Source organism: Artemia sp. Qi Xiang Cuo, chromosome 1 (assembly GCF_049724085.1).
Source record: "Artemia sp. Qi Xiang Cuo chromosome 1, ASM4972408v1, whole genome shotgun sequence".
Classification (NCBI taxonomy): domain Eukaryota; kingdom Metazoa; phylum Arthropoda; class Branchiopoda; order Anostraca; family Artemiidae; genus Artemia; species Artemia sp. Qi Xiang Cuo.
In genome coordinates this window covers 35,831,479-35,853,254 of record NC_142794.1, presented here as the reverse complement: position 1 = coordinate 35,853,254, position 21,776 = coordinate 35,831,479, and the positions used below count along the sequence as shown (strand labels likewise).

At 36.3% G+C, this 21,776-nt stretch overlaps 1 protein-coding gene across 1 annotated transcript in view; it reads right to left on the bottom strand.

The window, feature by feature from the left end:
• Nucleotides 1-21,776, bottom strand: part of LOC148956244 ((E3-independent) E2 ubiquitin-conjugating enzyme UBE2O) — a 118,258-nt gene that overhangs the window by 21,983 nt on the left and 74,499 nt on the right. The window contains exons 13-15 of the mRNA XM_089100427.1: nucleotides 20,248-20,347; nucleotides 17,514-17,690; nucleotides 14,877-16,009 (exon numbers count right to left, since the gene is read on the bottom strand). Of these exons, the coding sequence (XP_088956553.1) occupies nucleotides 14,877-16,009; nucleotides 17,514-17,690; nucleotides 20,248-20,347 (1,410 nt within the window). The remainder of the gene's footprint in view (nucleotides 1-14,876; nucleotides 16,010-17,513; nucleotides 17,691-20,247; nucleotides 20,348-21,776) is intronic.

Below are 21,776 nucleotides of genomic sequence, written 5' to 3'. Positions count from 1 at the left end.
GCTGTGTTGGCCTCAGGCAGCTTGGTGCTGCAGTGTATTGTTAGGAGTAGTAGTCATCCGCTCGAAACATCTCATCTACCCTCTCATCAATTTAGACGGCTCCCTGCTATTCTTTTTTCCTCGGCTAGATTACCTAAAGGCTATTCTTCTTCTGATTTTTAATCATGGAAAAAACGCTGTGCTTCGGTTATCTCACCTTTTACATCTTAACCACGTCCACAACTACTACTAATATCAACATATGTGACGTCAATTCACTAAAATTTAGAGGGGAGGGGAATGTACCTTTTAATATCAAAGAGGTAGACTTGCCCTTTTTTTCGATGATAATACAAAAAAACATTTTCCAAAGAAAACATCACCCCAAAATTATTCTCCAAAATCTAGGGGAATTCCCCAACCCACTTGAAACCACTGAATTAGGCTACAACTCGGCAAATTTTCTCACCCCACAACAACACCAGTAGTAGTGGCCCTACAGATACAGCCAGGGCATAATTTATTCTGTATTACAGACGATACACCCATATTTGGCTACTATAAGTTGCATATACTACAGACAGGACACCTAAGGGTTCTAAAGATCATGCCCTAAACTAGAGCAATGACCTACTTGCATAATACTATAGCTATGAGGGCCTAGCAACCATTCATAGCAACCAGATCCAATATAAGGATTGATTTTCAATGGAATTCCTATTAGTAAGAGAATAGAATTCAGAGGGAGAGAACAGTTTGAATATACTCTTTTATCGTCAAATTTTTATTCGACAATACACATTGGCAATAATGAGTGATTGGTTTACACCAATAGAAGTTGATAGTGGAGCTGGTAACAGTAGCAATGATACAAAGATGAGAGTACCAAACGTAGCAATAGAAATTACAAGAAGACTATAAATAATAAAGAAATCCGAACATTTCACCTTCACATCCAGAAGCCTTTAAAACGAAAAAAGCACACACACAAATGTCCCCAGGAGTCGTCTATGGATAGTTTTGGGTACTCAATTGACGGACTCTATTTCACACAGCAGCTTGTACAATAAATGAGAGGTAACAGTAGCAGTGATACAAAGACGAGAGTACCAAACGTAGCAATAGAAATTACAAGAAGACTATAAATAATAAAGAAATCCGAACATTTCACCTTCACATCCAGAAGCCTTTAAAACGAAAAAAAGCACACACACAAATGTCCCCAGGAGTCGTCTATGGATAGTTTTGGGTACTCAATTGACGGACTCTATTTCACACAGCAGCTTGTACAAAAAATGAGAGGTAACAGTAGCAGTGATACAAAGACGAGAGTACCAAACGTAGCAATAGAAATTACAAGAAGACTATAAATAATAAAGAAATCCCAACATTTCAACTTCACATCCAGGAGCCTTTAAAACGAAAAAAAGCACACACACAAATGTCCCGAGGAGTCGTCTATGGATAGTCTTGGGTACTCAATTGACGGACTCTATTTCACACAGCAGCTTGTACAAAAAATGAGAGGTAACAGTAGCAATGATACAAAGATGAGAGTACCAAACGTAGCAATAGAAATTACAAGAAGACTATAAATAATAAAGAAATCCAAACATTTCACCTTCACATCCAGAAGCCTTTAAAACGAAAAAAAGCATACACACGAATGTCCCGAGGAGTCGTCTATGGATAGTTTTGGGTACTCAATTGACGGACTCTATTTCACACAGCAGCTTGTACAAAAAATGAGAGGTAACAGTAGCAATGATACGAAGACGAGAGTACCAAACGTAGCAATAGAAATTACAAGAGGACTTTAAATAATAAAGAAATCCGAACATTTCAACTTCACATCCAGAAGCCTTTAAAACGAAAAAAAGCACACACACACACAAATGTCCCGAGGAGTCGTCTATGGATAGTTTTGGGTACTCAATTGACGGACTCTATTTCACACAGCAGCTTGTACAAAAAATGAGAGGTAACAGTAGCAATGATACAAAGATGAGAGTACCAAACGTAGCAAGAGAAATTACAAGAAGACTATAAATAATAAAGAAATCCGAACATTTCACCTTCACATCCAGAAGCCTTTAAAACGAAAAAAAGCACACACACAAATGTCCCCAGGAGTCGTCTATGGATAGTTTTGGGTACTCAATTGACGGACTCTATTTCACACAGTAGACTTGTACAAGAAATGAGAGGTAACAGTAGCAGCGATACAAAGACGAGGGTACCAAACGTAGCAATAGAAATTACAAGAGGACTTTAAATAATAAAGGAATCCGAACATTTCAACTTCACATCCAGGAGCCTTTAAAACGAAAAAAGGCACACACACAAATGTCCCGAGGAGTCGTCTATGGATAGTCTTGGGTACTCAATTGACGGACTCTATTTCACACAGCAGCTTGTACAAAAAATGAGAGGTAACAGTAGCAATGATACAAAGAAGAGAGTACCAAACGTAGCAATAGAAATTACAAGAGGACTTTAAATAATAAAGAAATCCGAACATTTCAACTGCACATCCAGAAGCCTTTAAAAAGAAAAAAAGCACACACACACACAAATGTCCCGAGGAGTCGTCTATGGATAGTTTTGGGTACTCAATTGACGGACTCTATTTCACACAGCAGCTTGTACAAAAAATGAGAGGTAACAGTAGCAATGATACAAAGACGAGAGTACCAAACGTAGCAATAGAAATTACAAGAGGACTTTAAATCATAAAGAAATCCGAACATTTCAACTGCACATCCAGAAGCCTTTAAAACGAAAAAAAGCACACACACACACACAAATGTCCAGAGGAGTCGTCTATGGATAGTTTTGGGTACTCAATTGACGGACTCTATTTCACACAGCAGCTTGTACAAGAAATGAGAGGTAACAGTAGCAATGATACAAAGATGAGAGTACCAAACGTAGCAATATAAATTACAAGAAGACTTTAAATAATAAAGAAATCCGAACATTTCACCTTCACATCCAGAAGCCTTTAAAACGAAAAAAAGCACACACACAAATGTCCCGAGGAGTCGTCTATGGATAGTTTTGGGTACTCAATTGACGGACTCTATTTCACACAGCAGCTTGTACAAAAAATGAGAGGTAACAGTAGCAATGATACAAAGAAGAGAGTACCAAACGTAGAAACAGAAATTACAAGAGGACTTTAAATAATAAAGAAATCCGAACATTTCAACTTCACATCCAGAAGCCTTTAAAACGAAAAAAAGCACACACACACACAAATGTCCCGAGGAGTCGTCTATGGATAGTTTTGGGTACTCAATTGACGGACTCTATTTCACACAGCAGCTTGTACAAGAAATGAGAGGTAACAGTAGCAATGATACAAAGAAGAGAGTACCAAACGTAGCAATATAAATTACAAGAAGACAATAAATAATAAAGAAATCCGAACATTTCACCTTCACATCCAGAAGCCTTTAAAACGAAAAAAGCACACACACAAATGTCCCCAGGAGTCGTCTATGGATAGTTTTGGGTACTCAATTGACGGACTCTATTTCACACAGCAGCTTGTACAAGAAATGAGAGGTAACAGTAGCAGTGATACAAAGACGAGAGTACCAAACGTAGCAATAGAAAAAACAAGAGGACTTTAAATAATAAAGGAATCCGAACATTTCAACTTCACATCCAGGAGCCTTTAAAACGAAAAAAGGCACACACACAAATGTCCCGAGGAGTCGTCTATGGATAGTTTTGGGTACTCAATTGACGGACTCTATTTCACACAGCAGCTTGTACAAAAAATGAGAGGTAACAGTAGCAATGATACGAAGACGAGAGTACCAAACGTAGCAATAGAAATTACAAGAGGACTTTAAATAATAAAGAAATCCGAACATTTCAACTTCACATCCATAAGCCCTTAAAACGAAAAAAAGCACACACACACAAATGTCCCGAGGAGTCGTCTATGGATAGTTTTGGGTACTCAATTGACGGACTCTATTTCACACAGCAGCTTGTACAAAAAATGAGAGGTAACAGTAGCAATGATACGAAGACGAGAGTACCAAACGTAGCAATAGAAATTATAAGAGGACTTTAAATAATAAAGAAATCCGAACATTTCAACTTCACATCCAGAAGCCTTTAAAACAAAAAAAAGCACACACACACAAATGTCCCGAGGAGTCGTCTATGGATAGTTTTGGGTACTCAATTGACGGACTCTGTTTCACACAGCAGCTTGTACAAAAAATGAGAGGTAACAGTAGCAATGATACGAAGACGAGAGTACCAAACGTAGCAATAGAAATTACAAGAGGACTTTAAATAATAAAGAAATCCGAACATTTCAACTTCACATCCAGAAGCCTTTAAAACGAAAAAAAGCACACACACACACAAATGTCCCGAGGAGTCGTCTATGGATAGTTTTGGGTACTCAATTGACGGACTCTATTTCACACAGCAGCTTGTACAAGAAATGAGAGGTAACAGTAGCAATGATACAAAGATGAGAGTACCAAACGTAGCAATAGAAATTACAAGAAGACAATAAATAATAAAGAAATCCGAACATTTCACCTTCACATCCAGAAGCCTTTAAAACGAAAAAAAGCACACACACAAATGTCCCCAGGAGTCGTCTATGGATAGTTTTGGGTACTCAATTGACGGACTCTATTTCACACAGCAGCTTGTACAAGAAATTAGAGGTAACAGTAGCAGTGATACAAAGACGAGAGTACCAAACGTAGCAATAGAAAAAACAAGAGGACTTTAAATAATAAAGGAATCCGAACATTTCAACTTCACATCCAGGAGCCTTTAAAACGAAAAAAGGCACACACACAAATGTCCCGAGGAGTCGTCTATGGATAGTTTTGGGTACTCAATTGACGGACTCTATTTCACACAGCAGCTTGTGCAAAAAATGAGAGGTAACAGTAGCAATGATACAAAGACGAGAGTACCAAACGTAGCAATAGAAATTACAAGAGGACTTTAAATAATAAAGAAATCCGAACATTTCAACTTCACATCCAGAAGCCTTTAAAACGAAAAAAAGCACACACACACACAAATGTCATCTATACAGTAGCAATGATAACAGTAGCAATGATACGAAGACTAGAATACCAAACGTAGCAATAGAAATTACAAGAGGACTTTAAATAATAAAGAAATCCGAACATTTCAACTTTACATCCAGAAGCCTTTAAAACAAAAAAAAGCACACACACACAAATGTCCCGAGGATTCGTCTATAAATAGTTTTGGGTACTCAATTGACGGACTCTGTTTCACACAGCAGCTTGTACAAAAAATGACAGTTAACAGAAGCAATGATACGAAGACGAGAGTACCAAACGTAGCAATAGAAATTATAAGAGGACTTTAAATAATAAAGAAATCCGAACATTTCAACTTCACATCCAGAAGCCTTTAAAACGAAAAAAAGCACACACACACAAATGTCCCGAGGAGTCGTCTATGGATAGTTTTGGGTACTCAATTGACGGACACTATTTCACACAGCAGCTTGTAAAAAAATGAGAAGTAACAGTAGCAATGATACAAAGATGAGAGTACCAAACGTAGCAATAGAAATTACAAGAGGACTTTAAATAATAAAGAAATCCGAACATTTCAACTTCACATCCAGAAGCCTTTAAAAAGAAAAAAAGCACACACACACAAATGTCCCGAGGAGTCGTCTATGGTCAGTTTTTGGTACTCAATTGACGGACTCTATTTCACACAGCAGCTTGTACAAAAATGGCAGGTAACACTAGCAATGATACAAAGACGAGAGTAACCAAACGTAGCAATAGAAATTACAAGAGGACTTTAAATAATAAAGAAATCCGAACATTTCAACTTCACATCCAGAAGCCTTTAAAACAAAAAAAAGCACACACACACACAAATGTCATCTATACAGTAGCAATGATAACAGTAGCAATGATACGAAGACGAGAGTACCAAACGTAGCAATAGAAATTACAAGAGGACTTTAAATAATAAAGAAATCCGAACATTTCAACTTCACATCCAGAAGCCTTTAAAACAAAAAAAAGCACACACACACAAATGTCCCGAGGAGTCGTCTATACATAGTTTTGGGTACTCAATTGACGGACTCTGTTTCACACAGCAGCTTGTAAAAAAAATGAGAGGTAACAGTAGCAATGATAAGAAGACGAGAGTACCAAACGTAGCAATAGAAATTATAAGAGGACTTTAAATAATAAAGAAATCCGAACATTTCAACTTCACATCCAGAAGCCTTTAAAACGAAAAAAAGCACACACACACAAATGTCCCGAGGAGTCGTCTATGGATAGTTTTGGGTACTCAATTGACGGACACTATTTCACACAGCAGCTTGTAAAAAAATGAGAGGTAACAGTAGCAATGATACAAAGATGAGAGTACCAAACGTAGCAATAGAAATTACAAGAGGACTTTAAATAATAAAGAAATCCGAACATTTCAACTTCACATCCAGAAGCCTTTAAAAAGAAAAAAAGCACACACACACAAATGTCCCGAGGAGTCGTCTATGGTAAGTTTTTGGTACTCAATTGACGGACTCTATTTCACACAGCAGCTTGTACAAAAATGGCAGGTAACACTAGCAATGATACAAAGACGAGAGTAACCAAACGTAGCAATAGAAATTACAAGAGGACTTTAAATAATAAAGAAATCCAAACATTTCAACTTCACATCCAGAAGCTTTTAAAACGAAAAAAAGCACACACACAAATGTTCTGAGGAGTCATCTATGGATAATTTTGGGTACTCAATTGACGGACTCTATTTCACACAGCAGCTTGTACAAAAAATGACAGGTAACAGTAGCAATGATACAAAGACGAGAGTACCAAACGTAGCAATAGAAATTACAAGAAGACTTTAAATAATAAAGAAGTCCGAACATTTCAACTTCACATCCAGAAGCCTTTAAAACGAAAAAAAGCACACACACACAAATGTCCCGAGGAGTCGTCTATGGATAGTTTTGGGTACTCAATTGACGGACTATATTTCACACAGCAGCTTGTACAAAAATGACAGGTAACAGTAGCAATGATATAAAGACGAGAGTACCAAACGTAGCAATAGAAATTACAAGAGGACTTTAAATAATAAAGAAATCCGATCATTTCAACTTCACATCCAGAAGCCTTTAAAACGAAAAAAAGCACACACACACAAATGTCCCGAGGAGTCGTCTATGGATAGTTTTGGGTACTCAATTGACGGACTCTATTTCACACAGCAGCTTGTAAAAAAAAAATGAGAGGTAACAGTAGCAATGATACAAAGACGAGAGTACCAAACGTAGCAATAGAAATTACAAGAGGACTTTAAATAATAAAGAAATCCGAACATTTCAACTTCACATCCAGAAGCCTTTAAAACGAAAAAAGCACACACACACATGTCCCACATATCCGCCACTTGAGGAGTGGTGCCCCTCGAAGAAATTATAGCCTAGTAAACGACACAGCATTCGCGCGGGATTCTGACTAATGGACAATTCTTCTGGGCTTGATATGTTTTGATGGATGTCTTTGGGCTGAAAAACCTCATTCTAGCTAATTTATCTATTATCGGTTGCCTCTCTGCCGTAGCAGAATAATTGTAGGTATGAATATATAATGATGCAGAGGTAATAGGCTTGAAACTGTCTGTGCAAGATTTCGACTCTTGTTGATAGAAGAGCATCGCCAAGGGCTGAAAACCATGTTGTGACCAAGATGGGCCCAGAATTACACAAAGCATCCATTCATGGAGGTCCCAGGGACTTCTTGCTGTCCGGTTCTAAGCCGGCTTAAGCACTTCGTTGTAGACTTGAGAAGATATGTGATCCCCGTGCTGCACTGGTATCCGGGATCATTGCTTTTCCTGAGGCGAAAATAATTTCAATGATTTAAAGAACATGAAAATTGGAACTTTGAATGTTATGACATTAAAAAATGACTATCGTATCGACATTTTAACTGACGAGTTCAGACGATTCGAACTGGATTTATTAGGAATTTCAGAAACTCATATCCCAGGGTTAGGAAGCATGAAATTAGGTGATATAGAATTTGCTTACTCAGGCAGGAAGGATGGGGTGCATAGACAGGGAGTAGGGCTCACGATGAATAAGGAAACTGCAAAGTCTTGTTTAGGCTGGAAAGGTATTAATAATAGAATACTAATTGCTTATTTTATGACTAGAAAGTTCAGGGTATCAGTTATAGTAGTATACGCCCCTGTAGAACCGACTGACGGAGATACTAGTGACTCAGATGAATTTTACTTACAGTTACAGGAGCAAATAGACAGGGTCCCAGGTAGAAATTTGATGTTATTACTGGGAGATTTTAACGCCCAGGTTGGTAGAAATAGGGATAGATATTCCAGCCTAGGTAAATTTGGTGTAGGAAAAGAAAACAGTAGTGGATACAGATTTTTGCAATTTTGTAGGTATAACAATCTTGTTATAACCAATACGGTGTTTGGTCATAAAATGGCTCATAAGTTAACATGGCATTCACGTGATGGTAAGACAGCAAACCTTATTGATAATGTTACAGTAAACCAAATACTGCCAGGATCGATACAAGATACTAGGTTATTTAGGAGGGCCGTTGTTGAAGTTAAGAGTAAAGATCACCATCTAGTAGTGTCAAGGGTTAATTTAAAGCTGAAATATCGGAAGGGTAACTACCTCCCGGGAAGTTATGATGCTGGTAGACTCCAGGATGAGAATCTGAGAAAAACTTTCCAGGAACAGTTGAATACTAGACTTGAGGGTTTAAAATTATATAATGTGGAAGATGGTTGTAATAATTTTAGAAAAATAATTTGTAAAGTTGCTGAAGGTGTATTAGGGAAGAAAGCTAGGACTGCAACTAAGAATATTAGTGAAAATGCTTTATGTTTAATAGAAAGGGGAAAGAACTTGTACAAGAATTATCTGAGTGATAGATCGTATGAAAACAAAATAAATGTAAAGAAAGGGGAGAAAGCATTAAAATAGGAATTAAGGAGGTGTCAAGTGGAGGCCATGGATAAAATCGCCGAGGATCTGGAAGATCAGGCAAAACGGCATAGTAGTAAAATATTGTACTGACATGTCAACAAATTGAGAGGGAGTAGTCAATCCGGACTTGGCACAGTTAAAGATAGGATAAAGAGTAATACTGCTCCAGGTGTTGATAGGGTGGTAAATGAGTTTCTTAAATATGGTAGCGTTGAGGTTAGAAATAAGTTACTGAAGATTATGAATATGATTTTTGAAAAAAGGGAAGTACCTAACTATTTTAGGAAAACCTTAATTAAGCCACTTTATAAGAAAGGTGATAAAAGTGAGTGTGGAAATTATGGAGGCATTAGTCTGGTCTCTGTAGGTAGTAAATTACTTAGTAATATGATACTTTTTCGACTGAGAGATGCGGTAGACAAAGTTTTAAGAGAAGAGCAGTGCAGTTTTAGAAAAGGTAGAAATTGTGTCGACCACATTTTCACTCTTAGGCTAATAATTGAGAAGTGCCTGAGTTTTCAAACACCTTTGGTCCTCAGTTTTATAGATTATGAGCAAGCGTTCGATTCTGTTGATAGAAGAACTTTAGTAAAGGTTTTATCCCTGTATGGAACTATAGACAAATGCATTAAAGTTATTAGTGCTTAGTATGTAAAAAACTCTGCTACGGTTAAGGTAGAAAATAATGTTAGAAACAGGTTTTGTCTTAAATCAGGAGTTAAATAGAGTTGTGTTCTATACCCCTTCGTAAGGATTATTTTGATGGACTTTGTTTTAAGGAGCACAGGAAAGGCAATGGGAGACCACGTAATCAAATGGGGAGGAAAAAGTCTCCTGGACTTGGATTGTGCTGATGATTTAAGCATCCTAGATGAAAGTGTGAGCAAAATGAATGAAGTTTTAAAGGTTTCGCGAGTTCAGGGTGCTAGACTTGGTTTGAAAATTAATGTTAGGAAGACAAAGTCACTAAGGCTAGGAATAAGTGAAGATGAAAAGGTGACGTTGGGTAATGAAAAGATTGATCAGGTGGGCAGCTTCACTTACCTTGGTAGTATTATTATTAAGATGGTGGGAAAGTGAAGATGTTAAAAATAGAATAGCCAAGGCTCAGGATGTTTTTTCACAGTTAAAAAAAGTCTGGAAGAATAGGAAGATAAGTCTGCAAACCAAGATTAGAATATTAGAAGCTACAGTGATGACAGTGGTCAAATAGTCAAATATGGCTTTGAAGCATGGACGCTCCGAAAAGCGGATGAAGATTTGCTAGATGTTTTCCAGAGAAATTGCTTAAGGATTGTTCTGGGTACCTAGCTGACTGAACGTATTTCAAAAAATGGGCTGTACGAAATAAGTGGTTCAATACCGCTCTCTAGGGCTATAATGAAAGAAAGGTTGAGGTGGCTAGGGCACGTTGTGCGGATGAAGGATGACAGATTGCCGAAGATTGTTCTTTTCGGCCAACCATCTAGGGCTAAACGGAAAGCAGGACGTCCACGTCTGGGGAAGAGGACGTCATAAAGAAAGATTTAAAGGAAATGGGAACTTCGTGGGTGGGTGTAAAAAGGGAGGCTTTGAATAGATTTGAGTGGAGGAGGAGCGTGCGTAGGTGTTTTGGCCTCAGGCGGCTTGGTTTTGCGGTGAGTTGTTAGTAGTAGTAGTAGTAATTGACGGACACTATTTCACACAGCAGCTTGTACGAAAAATGAGAGGTAACAGTAGCAATGATACAAAGACGAGAGTACCAAACATAGCAATAGAAATTACAAGAGGACTTTAAATAATAAAGAAATCCAAATATTTCAACTTCACATCCAGAAGCCTTTAAAACGAAAAAAAGCACACACACAAATGTCCCGAGGAGTCGTCTATGGATAGTTTTGGGAACTCAATTGACGGACTCTATTTCACACAGCAGCTTGTACGAAAAATGAGAGGTAACAGTAGCAATGATACAAAGACGAGAGTACCAAACGTAGCAATATATATTTACAAGAGGACTTTAAATAATAATAAAATCTGAACATTCCAACTTCACATCCAGAAGCCTTTAAAACGAAAAAAAGCACACACACAAATGTCCCGAGGAGTCGTCTATGGATAGTTTTGGGTACTCAATTGATGGACTCTATTTCACACAGCAGTTTGTACGAAAAATGACAGGTAACAGTAGCAATGATACAAAGACGAGAGTACCAAACGTAGCAATAGAAATTACAAGAGGACTTTAAATAATAAATAAATCTGAATATATCAAATTCACAGCCAGAAGCCTTTGAAACGAAAAAAAGCACACACAAATGTCCCGAGGAGTCGTCTATGGATAATTTTGGGTACTCAATTGACGGACTCTATTTCACACAGCAGCTTGTACGAAAAATGAGAGGTAACAGTAACAATGATACAAAGACGAGAGTACCAAACGTAGCAATAGATATTACAAGATGACTTTAAATAATAAAGAAATCCGAATATTTCAACTTCACATCCAGAAGCCTTTAAAACGAAAAAAAGAACACACACACATGTCCCCAGGAGTCGTCTATGCATAGTTTTGGGTACTCAATTGATGAACTCTATTTCAAACAACAGCTTGTACAAAAAATGAAGAGGTAACAGTAGCAATGATACAAACACGAGAGTACCAAACGTAGCAATAGAAATTACAAGAGGACTTTAAATAATAAATAAATCCGAATATTTCAACTTCACATCCAGAAGCCTTTAAAACAAAAAAAAGCACACACACACAAATGTCCCGAGGAGTCGTCTATGGATAGTTTTGGGTACTCAATTGACGAACTCTATTTCACTCATCAGCTTGTACAAAAATTAGAGGTAACAGTAGCAATGATACAAAGACGAGAGTACCAAACGTAGCAATAGAAATTACAAGAGGACTTTAAATAATAAATAAATCCGAATATTTCAACTTCACATCCAGAAGCCTTTAAAACGAAAAAAATCACACACACATAAATGTCCCGAGGAGTCGTCTATGGATAGTTTTGGGTACTCAATTGACGAACTCTATTTCACACAGCAGCTTGTACGAAAAACGAAGAGGTAACAGTAGCAATGATACAAAGACGAGAGTACCAAACGTAGCAATAGAAATTACAAGAGGACTTTAAATAATAAATAAATCCGAATATTTCAACTTCACATCCAGAAGCCTTTAAAACGAAAAAAAGCACACACACATAAATGTCCCGAGGAGTCGTCTATGGATAGTTTTGGGTACTCAATTGACGAACTCTATTTCACACAGCAGCTTGTACGAAAAACGAAGAGGTAACAGTAGCAATGATATAAAGACGAGAGCACCAAATGTAGCAATAGAAATTACAAGAGGACTCAAAATAATAAATAAATCCGAATATTTCAACTTCACATCCAGAAGCCTTTAAAACGAAAAAAAAGCATACACACACAAATGTCCCGAGGAGTCGTCTATGGATAGTTTTGGGTACTCAATTGACGAACTCTATTTCACACAGCAGCTTGTACGAAAAAAAAGCACACACACACACATGTCCCCAGGAGTCATCTATGGATAGTTTTGGGTACTCAATTGACGAACTCTATTTCACACAGCAGCTTGTACGAAAAATGAAGAGGTAACAGTAGCAATGATACAAAGACGTGAGTACCAAACGTAGCAATAGAAATTACAAGAGGACTTTAAATAATAAAGAAATCCGAATATTTCAACTTCACATCCAGAAGCCTTTAAAACGAAAAAAAGCACACACACACATGTCCCCAGGAGTCGTCTATGGATAGTTTTGGGTACTCAAATGACGAACTCTATTTCACACAGCAGCTTGTACGAAAAATGAAGAGGTAATAGCAGCAATGATACAAAGACGAGAGTACCAAACGTAGCAATAGAAATTATAAGAGGACTTTACATAATAAAGAAATCCAAATATTTCAACTTCACATCCAGAAGCCCTTAAAACGAAAAAAAGCACACACACACATGTCCCCAGGAGTCGTCTATGGATAGTTTTGGGTACTCAATTGACGAACTCTATTTCACACAGCAGCTTGTACGAAAAATTAGAGGTAACAGTAGCAATGATACAAAGACGTGAGTACCAAACGTAGCAATAGAAATTACAAGAGGACTTTAAATAATAAATAAATCCGAATATTTCAACTTCACATCCAGAAGCCTTTAAAACGAAAAAAAGCACACACACACAAATGTCCCGAGGAGTCGTCTATGGATAGTTTTGGGTACTCAATTGACGAACTCTATTTCACACAGCAGCTTGTACGAAAAATGAGAGGTAACAGTAGCAATGATACAAAGACATGAGTACCAAACGTAGCAATAGAAATTACAAGAGGACTTTAAATAATAAAGAAATCCGAATATTTCAACTTCACATCCAGAAGCCTTTGAAACGAAAAAATGCACACACACAAATGTCCCCAGGAGTCGTCTATGGATAGTTTTGGGTACTCAATTGACGGACTCTATTTCAAACAGCAGCTTGTACGAAAATGTGATTCTATCCCGTTTTCTAAAGGCTTAATGAAAGAAAGGTTGAGATGGCTAGAAGTTTTGCGGGTGAAAGATGACAGATTGCCAAATATCGTTTATTAGGACATCCATTTCGGGACAAACAAAATGGAGGTTGTTCCCGAATGATGTTGAAACAGGTCATAAGAAAGGATTTAAAGGAAATTTGGTCTACCTAGGAGGTCGTAAAAAGGGAGATTGGGGTGGAGGAGGATCGGGTGCAGCTGTGTTTGTCTCATGTGGCTTGGTGCTGCAGTGAGTTATAGTAGTAGGAATTATCCCTTTGATAAATTGGTTATACATTCAACAAATCTTCTCTTTGATGAGCCCTTTTGGAAAAAAGTCATTTATTATTTTTATTTGCTTTTTTATTATAGTTAGCACACATTTTGATATCCCCTTCCATATGCCCCAATGCTACTTTTTATAGTTTTGCTAATTATTTACTAATCAAAGCCATGCCTGTCCACGGTTATCGCATGGCGCTGTTTTGCACCATTTATTTTTATCAATTTACCTTGTTACTTGTACCTTAATAATTTTAAGTTAGAATTTTTACTTAATTTTATTTTTATCATTCACTACAGAGCTTTCCACTAGTCCCAATTTTTTACAGAAATTGATGGCTACCTTTAAGAAGATGATGAAGATGACTAAATTACTTAAAAATGAATGCAAAAATCTAGGAAAGTTTAAGAAAATCTTTTTATCTCTAGAAGGGAAGTTTTATGTTTCTAATAAAAGTTCTGCAAAGAGAGCACTCTTATCACTCTTAGCACTCTATCCTAGTTTTGTTACAAAAAAAACCCTTTAGTTTATGCTAAACTTTACAACTATATCTAATCTGTTTCCAATATTTTTACTTTAAGATTGGGAAAAAGAAGGTCGGGAAAGTAATGAAACCGTTAGTCTCGATAAAACTAATCACAAATCAAAACAGTCTGAGTGTAAACAACTGGCAGCACTGTTTGTAAATGACCATATTACTTCTATACAGTACATTTGCCATCAAAGGACCCGCAAAGCAACGGTCGCAAAAAAGAAAAGGAAAAATAAGAGAACACCAAACAATCAAAAGTCGATTAAACAGAATAATTAAAACAAGAAAAAGCAATGTACAAAAACCGATCATCACCCTCCACAACGGACATCCTCCATGTTGGCCAAGCCCAATAAGCCATCTCAGATTCTTATTACACATGAAACGACCATTCATCAAAAAATTTTCCATGCACAGCTTCTTATAGTTTCAAACTAGACCTACTTGATAGTTAATATTATTACTTATTGTAATTCAATTTTTTAAGGCTAAACCACTCCAATAAAGCTTACCTTTACCTTCGACAGCAGTCTGCTCCAATGTTGGATATGTCTTCTCCGCAGCAAGAGACATGCCAAAATCCTCCTTGGTCACTACCGTATTCAAACAAGGGGGTGGATCTAAGAACGGAGGTGGGTGCAATCCACTACAAGCTACATTCAAGTAAGCTATACTTGAAGCTACATTTATAGGTTGCTCATTTTGGTTTGGTATTTGAGACATAACTGAATCCAGTAATTCTCGCAACTGAGTTTTCAACAGTTTCACGAACTCTACACAGTAAGTTTGCAAATCTATTGTTTCTTCACGAGGTGTATTCTTCCATCGATAAATACAGTTAGCTACTTTCTTTAACTCTTTTGATAAAAATGAGGTCTGCCTCCATGTGAGATAGGGAAGATTTTCGAGAAATTCTCTTGCCGAAAATCCTGCCTGTCTAATTCCTGTTTTGAGAGCACTATATTCAACTGCAGTAGCTAAAAATAGAACCATATATAGATGGGTATCATCAGAAGTTGATATGAACTTTTTACAGCATTTCCTTACAATTTTACGAAAACGGGGCCAATCAACTGCAGAAATATGAAAAAAATAACTGGCCAAAGTAAACACCTTTGATGGCTTTATTTCTAATTTACCATCTGAAATGTTAAAATATTCTTCAACAAATGACGATAAATCAGGGTTATCATGCATAAGAATTTTTGTAATTTCACTAATATTTAGACACCTTCCTTTCTGTTTAGACACTTCTTTAATTTCACTAGCTTTAAGAAACAGCGCTTCTAAACCTTTTACGATAGGTTCATCGATACACTCTTTCAGAAAAGAGGCATCTATAGATAGATCTTGTGCAAACTGAATAGTCAATGGCGGAACGCTATCTTTTTTGCAGACATAAAGAATCAAGCTTAGGATGGCTTTGAAGCTTGAATAATCACTGAAAAAAATATAACATAACCGGCTTGTGTGACACTCGAGTGCGTTGATATCATTTAATAGTTGTAAGATATCGAAGGTACTTGCTAAATCGAAAGCCCAATTCTGACAGGCAAGATCCAACTTTTTTGAATTCATTTTCTTGATCAGGTGTTCAAATTTGGTAATGTCAAAATGGTTAGTAGATATCAGTCCATCACAAGATCTAAAAAAAGAAGATGAATGTTTTATTTCAAATATATAACAGTTTTCAGTATCTGATTTAGTATTTTATAGTATTTGGTTTTACTTTAAGGTACAGGATTTACATACTAGTTGACACGTTGGCTGTATGACTAAAAAAGGTATCCACTTCTACATTCTTTTTGAAATCTGAAGAAATTTCGCATCTCAACTGAGGTTTTGAAGTCTGTCTATTGCAGTGAGAGCCTTGTCTGATTCTCACTGAAATCGGGACTTCGTACCCAGGTCGGTGTTTTTTTTTTTTTATTATTATTTAAAATCGGTAAAGTAGTTTGCTCACTTTGGGACCCAAAGGCATCTAAAGTCGGGATAGCAGCTTCCTAGTCCCAGTGCCCTATGGTTTTGGTTCATACGACTTTTTTAATTCGATTCAGAACAATGGCATCAATTCACGAGAAGATGGGGAGGGAGGCAAGAATTTATTTTCAGATTTTGTAAATGAAGACACAAAAAACATATTTTTCAAAATCTTGGATATGAACTTTTTTATTTTTTTCCGGCAAAGAATATAAAGAAAAAACCCATTTTTCAAATATAGAGCAGTTGCGAATCCCTTCCTCTTAGTTGGCAAGACTATTCTGAGGGACAAGGCACATGGGTAGTTTTTTTTCCTGCAGTTGTTCTCGGTTAGAGCCACCACGATATTTTATGGAAAAGATAAAACTTTTATAGTTACTGCCTTACATTTTCTCTTAGGGAGGGGGGGGGGGGGGGATGAAGAAGCAAATCATTACATATTTGTTATCTTTTTTCCATTTACATAATTTACCTGTTTTTCCGACAAGACGATTCTTGCAAGTACGGATAACATTGAGACCCATCACACATGCCATCGTGTTATCTACATTATTTTTATTCATTTTCCTGGGCACCGAAATTAGCAAGGTTCTGTCCCGACTTTAGATCTATTAAGGCCCGACCCAGGTACCAAAGGTACCTTTAGTCTTATCGACCTTGAGAACCCACTTATTCAAGGACCAAATAATATTTATATATATTATGTAAATAATGATTTGTATAAAATAATGATTAATCATATAAATAATAATTAATGATTTATACATCTTAAATCATTTGACACTCATTTTACTCATCATTTGGATGATAATTCTTTCGGAAATATTTGTTGTTTGACTTGGTTGAATTTATGGCTTTGTAGGTGAGTGTTATAGTACTGATTTCTATATACGGCAAACCTATCCTAGCATTTATTATTTCACTTAATAAAGCATCTTCTAATCGTAACTTAGCTGGAACACGTCTTTAACTTGGGAGCAGATTGCAGTTGAATTAAAGATGTGCTTACTGGTTGTCTTTAAGTTGATGCTGTCCTTATCTTCCTCTCAGAGACGAACTCTGACAGAAAGTGCTTGGAACTAGCTACTTATATGAGTTTCATTTTGCTATTTTGAAATACGATAAACCTGTGTGTAAACTAAAGGAAAAAGAAAATTAAATATAGTCACCTGCAAATTTTATAGATGTTCACCAAGTTGGTCGTAGCACATTCAAGGGTTGAGGTGTCCAAACGAAATGGCAATTGACTTAATGATTCATCAAGAGCATCCAATCGGCTTAGGCCTTGTTGAAGCGATTCCACGATTCTTTCATGACCATCCTTTTGTGAAAGGTAAGAGTGAGACCTAGAAAACTGGGAATTGTAGTTACATCGAGCATAAAAAAGGCAAAAAAAAAAAAATATTTACCCCTCAAATGTTATTCATAGAATCAACACATGGAAGGCAATATAAGAGGTGCGACTTAAATATATGAATACGATATGACCTAATAAAAAATCTGCACTTCTTTAAATTAAATTTAAATATAATCTCCACTTCTTTAAATTTAAATTCAATTCTTTAATCTGTAACATAGAGGCGGAGTTAAATAAAAGACAAGCGACATACCAGCTATTTTTGACGCACCCAGTGCCACAAAATACGCAAAAAAAAGTTTAGTTAATATAAAAGAAACTAATTAAATATTACTGAAATCTTCTAAAGAATTGATTTTAAGCAATGAAAAAGAGGAAAAAGAATAGTAAAAATCTAGAAAATCCATACACCCTAAAAACTAACAAATATTTTTTGAGTGGTAAGTAGGTCATAATAATACAGGTAAAATAAACCCTTAAGCCACCCCCCTCCCCCAAACAGGACTTCCTTTATTACTCTAAACAACAAATCTTTTGATAAAGTTGGTGTGCTAGGTGAATGAAACTTACAAAGATACAGCTATAGCTGAAGTTATAGGCATAGGAAGTTTTTTTCAGGAATACGAATTACTAAAATTACAGCACATGTACTGTTGATAATTCTTGAAAATAAACAGAAAAAAGAGTATAAGAATCTCAGGTCTGAGGAGCTGGGCAAAAAATGCCAAAGATATTTATTATATTTATACTAGAAAGATTTTCGAATAAGGTCCTTTTTTAGGTCGAAAACTCGTCGTGATTGGTTGAAGAACCTGTCAAGAATAAATTTACAGTCCGAATCACTCAGAGACAATTTATTGTGCCCCCTGGCATTGTGCACCCCTAGGCATGGCTCAGGTGGGCGATCAATGATCAACTTCAGTCCACTCCAATCTTTAGAAATGTAACTATGCAGCCTAAACTAACAAAGACAGAATTTATCAAAAATAAATACTTCAGCTGTTTCTTTTTTTTTTAACAGTCGAGTTCTATATTTTTATAGAAATAGTTTGTTTTTAGAAGAAGGACCTTTTTTTAGAACTCGTTGCGATTGGTGGAAGAACCTGTCTGAAATGAATTTACAGTCCAAATTAGGGCCAAGAAAGATGAAGTATCAATATAATTTAAATATTCGAGTACTATATTTTTATAGAAATAGTTTGTTTTTAGAATAAGGACCGTTTTTTTAGATTAAAAACTCGTTGCGATTGGTGGAAGTACCGATCTGGAATGAATTTGCAGTCCAAATTAGGGCTAAGGAAGGTGAGTACCAATATAATTGAAGAATTGCGGTTTTTCACCATCTTCAAAAGTCAAAACAAAGAGACAGAAAATCTCAAAATGGAGAACCAAACAAAGGGGACTAGGGCCAGTAGAAGGAAGAGATAAGAAGGAAAAGGAAGAAGGAAGGAAACGATGGATACTTCGACTGTATAAAACAAGGCATCTTCAACGTCAAACATAGAAGAAAAAGAACTAATGATCAAATCTAAAACCAAACAAAGGGGACTAGGGCCAGCAGAAGGAAAAGATAAGAAGGAAAAGGAAGAAGGAAGGAAACGACGGATATTTCGGCCGCATAAAACAAGGCATCTTCAACGCCAAACATAGAAGAAAAAGAACTAATGATCAAATCTAAAATTATCTATAACATCTAAAACTAAAATCAGTGCAATCTAAAAACAATAACAAAAAACTAACAAACCAATATCTATACATACAATTAATACCAATGAAATTGAAAGTCGCTCAGTCACTGAGCTATGTGAATACATCACTTCTAATATGGTCTTAGTTACTTTTAACTTGGCCTTTATTTTCTAGCATTTCTAAAGGTAGAGGTTGGAGATTCAAACAAATTCCTAGGCCCTAACTTGAGCTGTCGATCGGTTTTTGAAATTTTCACTCACCGAGCTTGACAACTTTCCAAGACAAGGAAAAATCACAGAAGTAAGTTTTGCATCATTTTTTAATAAATACGACACATAGAAGGGAGAAAGAGAGAGAGAGAGAGAGAGAGAGAGAGAGAGAGAGAGAGAGAGAGAGAGAGAGAGAGAGAGAGAGGAGAGAGAGATAGATAGAGAGAGAGAGATAGAGAGAGAGAGAGAGAGAAAGACAGAGAGAGAGAGAGAGAGAGAGAGAGAGAGAGACAGAGAGAGAGAGAGAGAGAGAGACAGAGAGACACAGAGAGAGAGAGAGAGAGAGAGAGTTTTAGTATTAGTATACGCAATTGCCTCGTTAACATTAAAAGAGCAAAGCAAAAAGAGGGAAAAATCGTTTTCAATAGGCACGTATGCCAGTTATGCCAATACTGAATTTAGAGTATTTTTGAATAAACACAACATATGAAAGGGGGAGAGAGAAAGAGAGAGTGAAGCGGAAATAGAAAGAGAGAATTTTTCTACTAATATACACGCATTTGCGTTGTTGACGTTAAAAAAGTAAAACAAAACAAGAGAAAAAAACTTCATAATTAGGCATGTAAGATGTTAGTAGCTACCACTTACTTCAGAGTCTCTCTATCAAGGGCAAAGATAGAGTCTGTTGACAAAAAAGATTCTGTTAGCCACCCCGTATCCTCTTCACTAGACGATGAAGCAACTGAAACTGAAAGATTTAAATGAGGAAAAAATAAAATAAAAATAGAATGCAAAATAAAATAGGAAATAGAAAATAAAATGTAAAATCAAAATAGGAAATATAATTCTATGAAAATAGAATGTAAGAAAAATGTCACTTTTGTATATCTTCTGCATCACATTTAGTCATTCTTTATCTATGTCACCCGAATTCAAACTAATAAGCGGATCAATTTAAATCACCAAACAACTTATAACAAAGAAAGAGGAATCTAGTAAAATTGAGTCTTCTTACGAATATATTTCCAAAAAGTGAGCACAGGACACTGGTACAATAGAGCTACCAATTTAATATTTATGTATTTTAAGGAAAACGAAAAAACATTAGAAAGGAATTCCTAGACCAGAGTGAAAGTAGAAATGGGTGAATATGCAATGCTGTCAGCCAAAGCGATATTTGAAGCAAAACGCGGCATTTATCGAAGTTATCCCTGGCCTCACCATGAACGAATCTACAAAACAAAAAGTTACCACATGAAAAGGAAGCAAGGAAAACTCATGTACGAAAACACTTCAAATTTCAATTTTTACTTTTTTACTCTCTTTCATTGGTAATTAGGGGGGTTTCAAACACAATGAGGTGGGATCACGGATCATTTACGCATCCCAATTGTTCACGGATCATTTAGGGAATCGTTTTAAATCAAAACAAATTTCACACGTATTATAATTTACACGTATTATAAATTCCGTGTATACACGTATTACACGGATTATAAATTTCACACGTAATGTTTGTTTTCCACCAAAGATGGAAAGGCTTTTTCAAAGGCCTTTCAGGAATTCCTTGAAAGCAAGAAAATGTCTGTGTAAAGCCAGCATACGTGACGTTTGTTTGTAGAAAATATTAGTTCTAGTTTTAAGTAGCTCCCGGTAACTTTAGAGAGCATTATAAGGTTAGATGGCGTTGACAGTTTTTTTTTTTTTGTCGACATTAACGCCAGTTCTCACTCTTATTAGTTAACCATCAATGTATATAATTTTTCCGTGAAAAATATATCCTTTTTGTCCCTTTCCCGGGGCAAAAAGGACAGGAGCTAGAAATTCAATGGATCGAGTCGAATGTTTCACTCTCAGTATTCTTTTATAACTCATTTCTTTCCCTTATTGAAATCTCTTGTCCCTTGTTTATCCTTGTTTATACTGTCACTATTATTAAACTATACTCTAAAGAATAGTCATAGATAATAAATATGTAAGTAATAAGAGTTTAGTACCTAAAATTACCCTTACATCCTTCCTTAACCTTATACATTACTTCATTGAAGCCCTAGACAAAGGATGGAAGCACATGTCTTGGAGCTCATTGTTTTATATACAGTCACTGAACTTGGTTCTGAAACTTAGCACCTAGATCAGCAACTTGAAAAGAAACTCCCCACGTTCGAAAACATGTT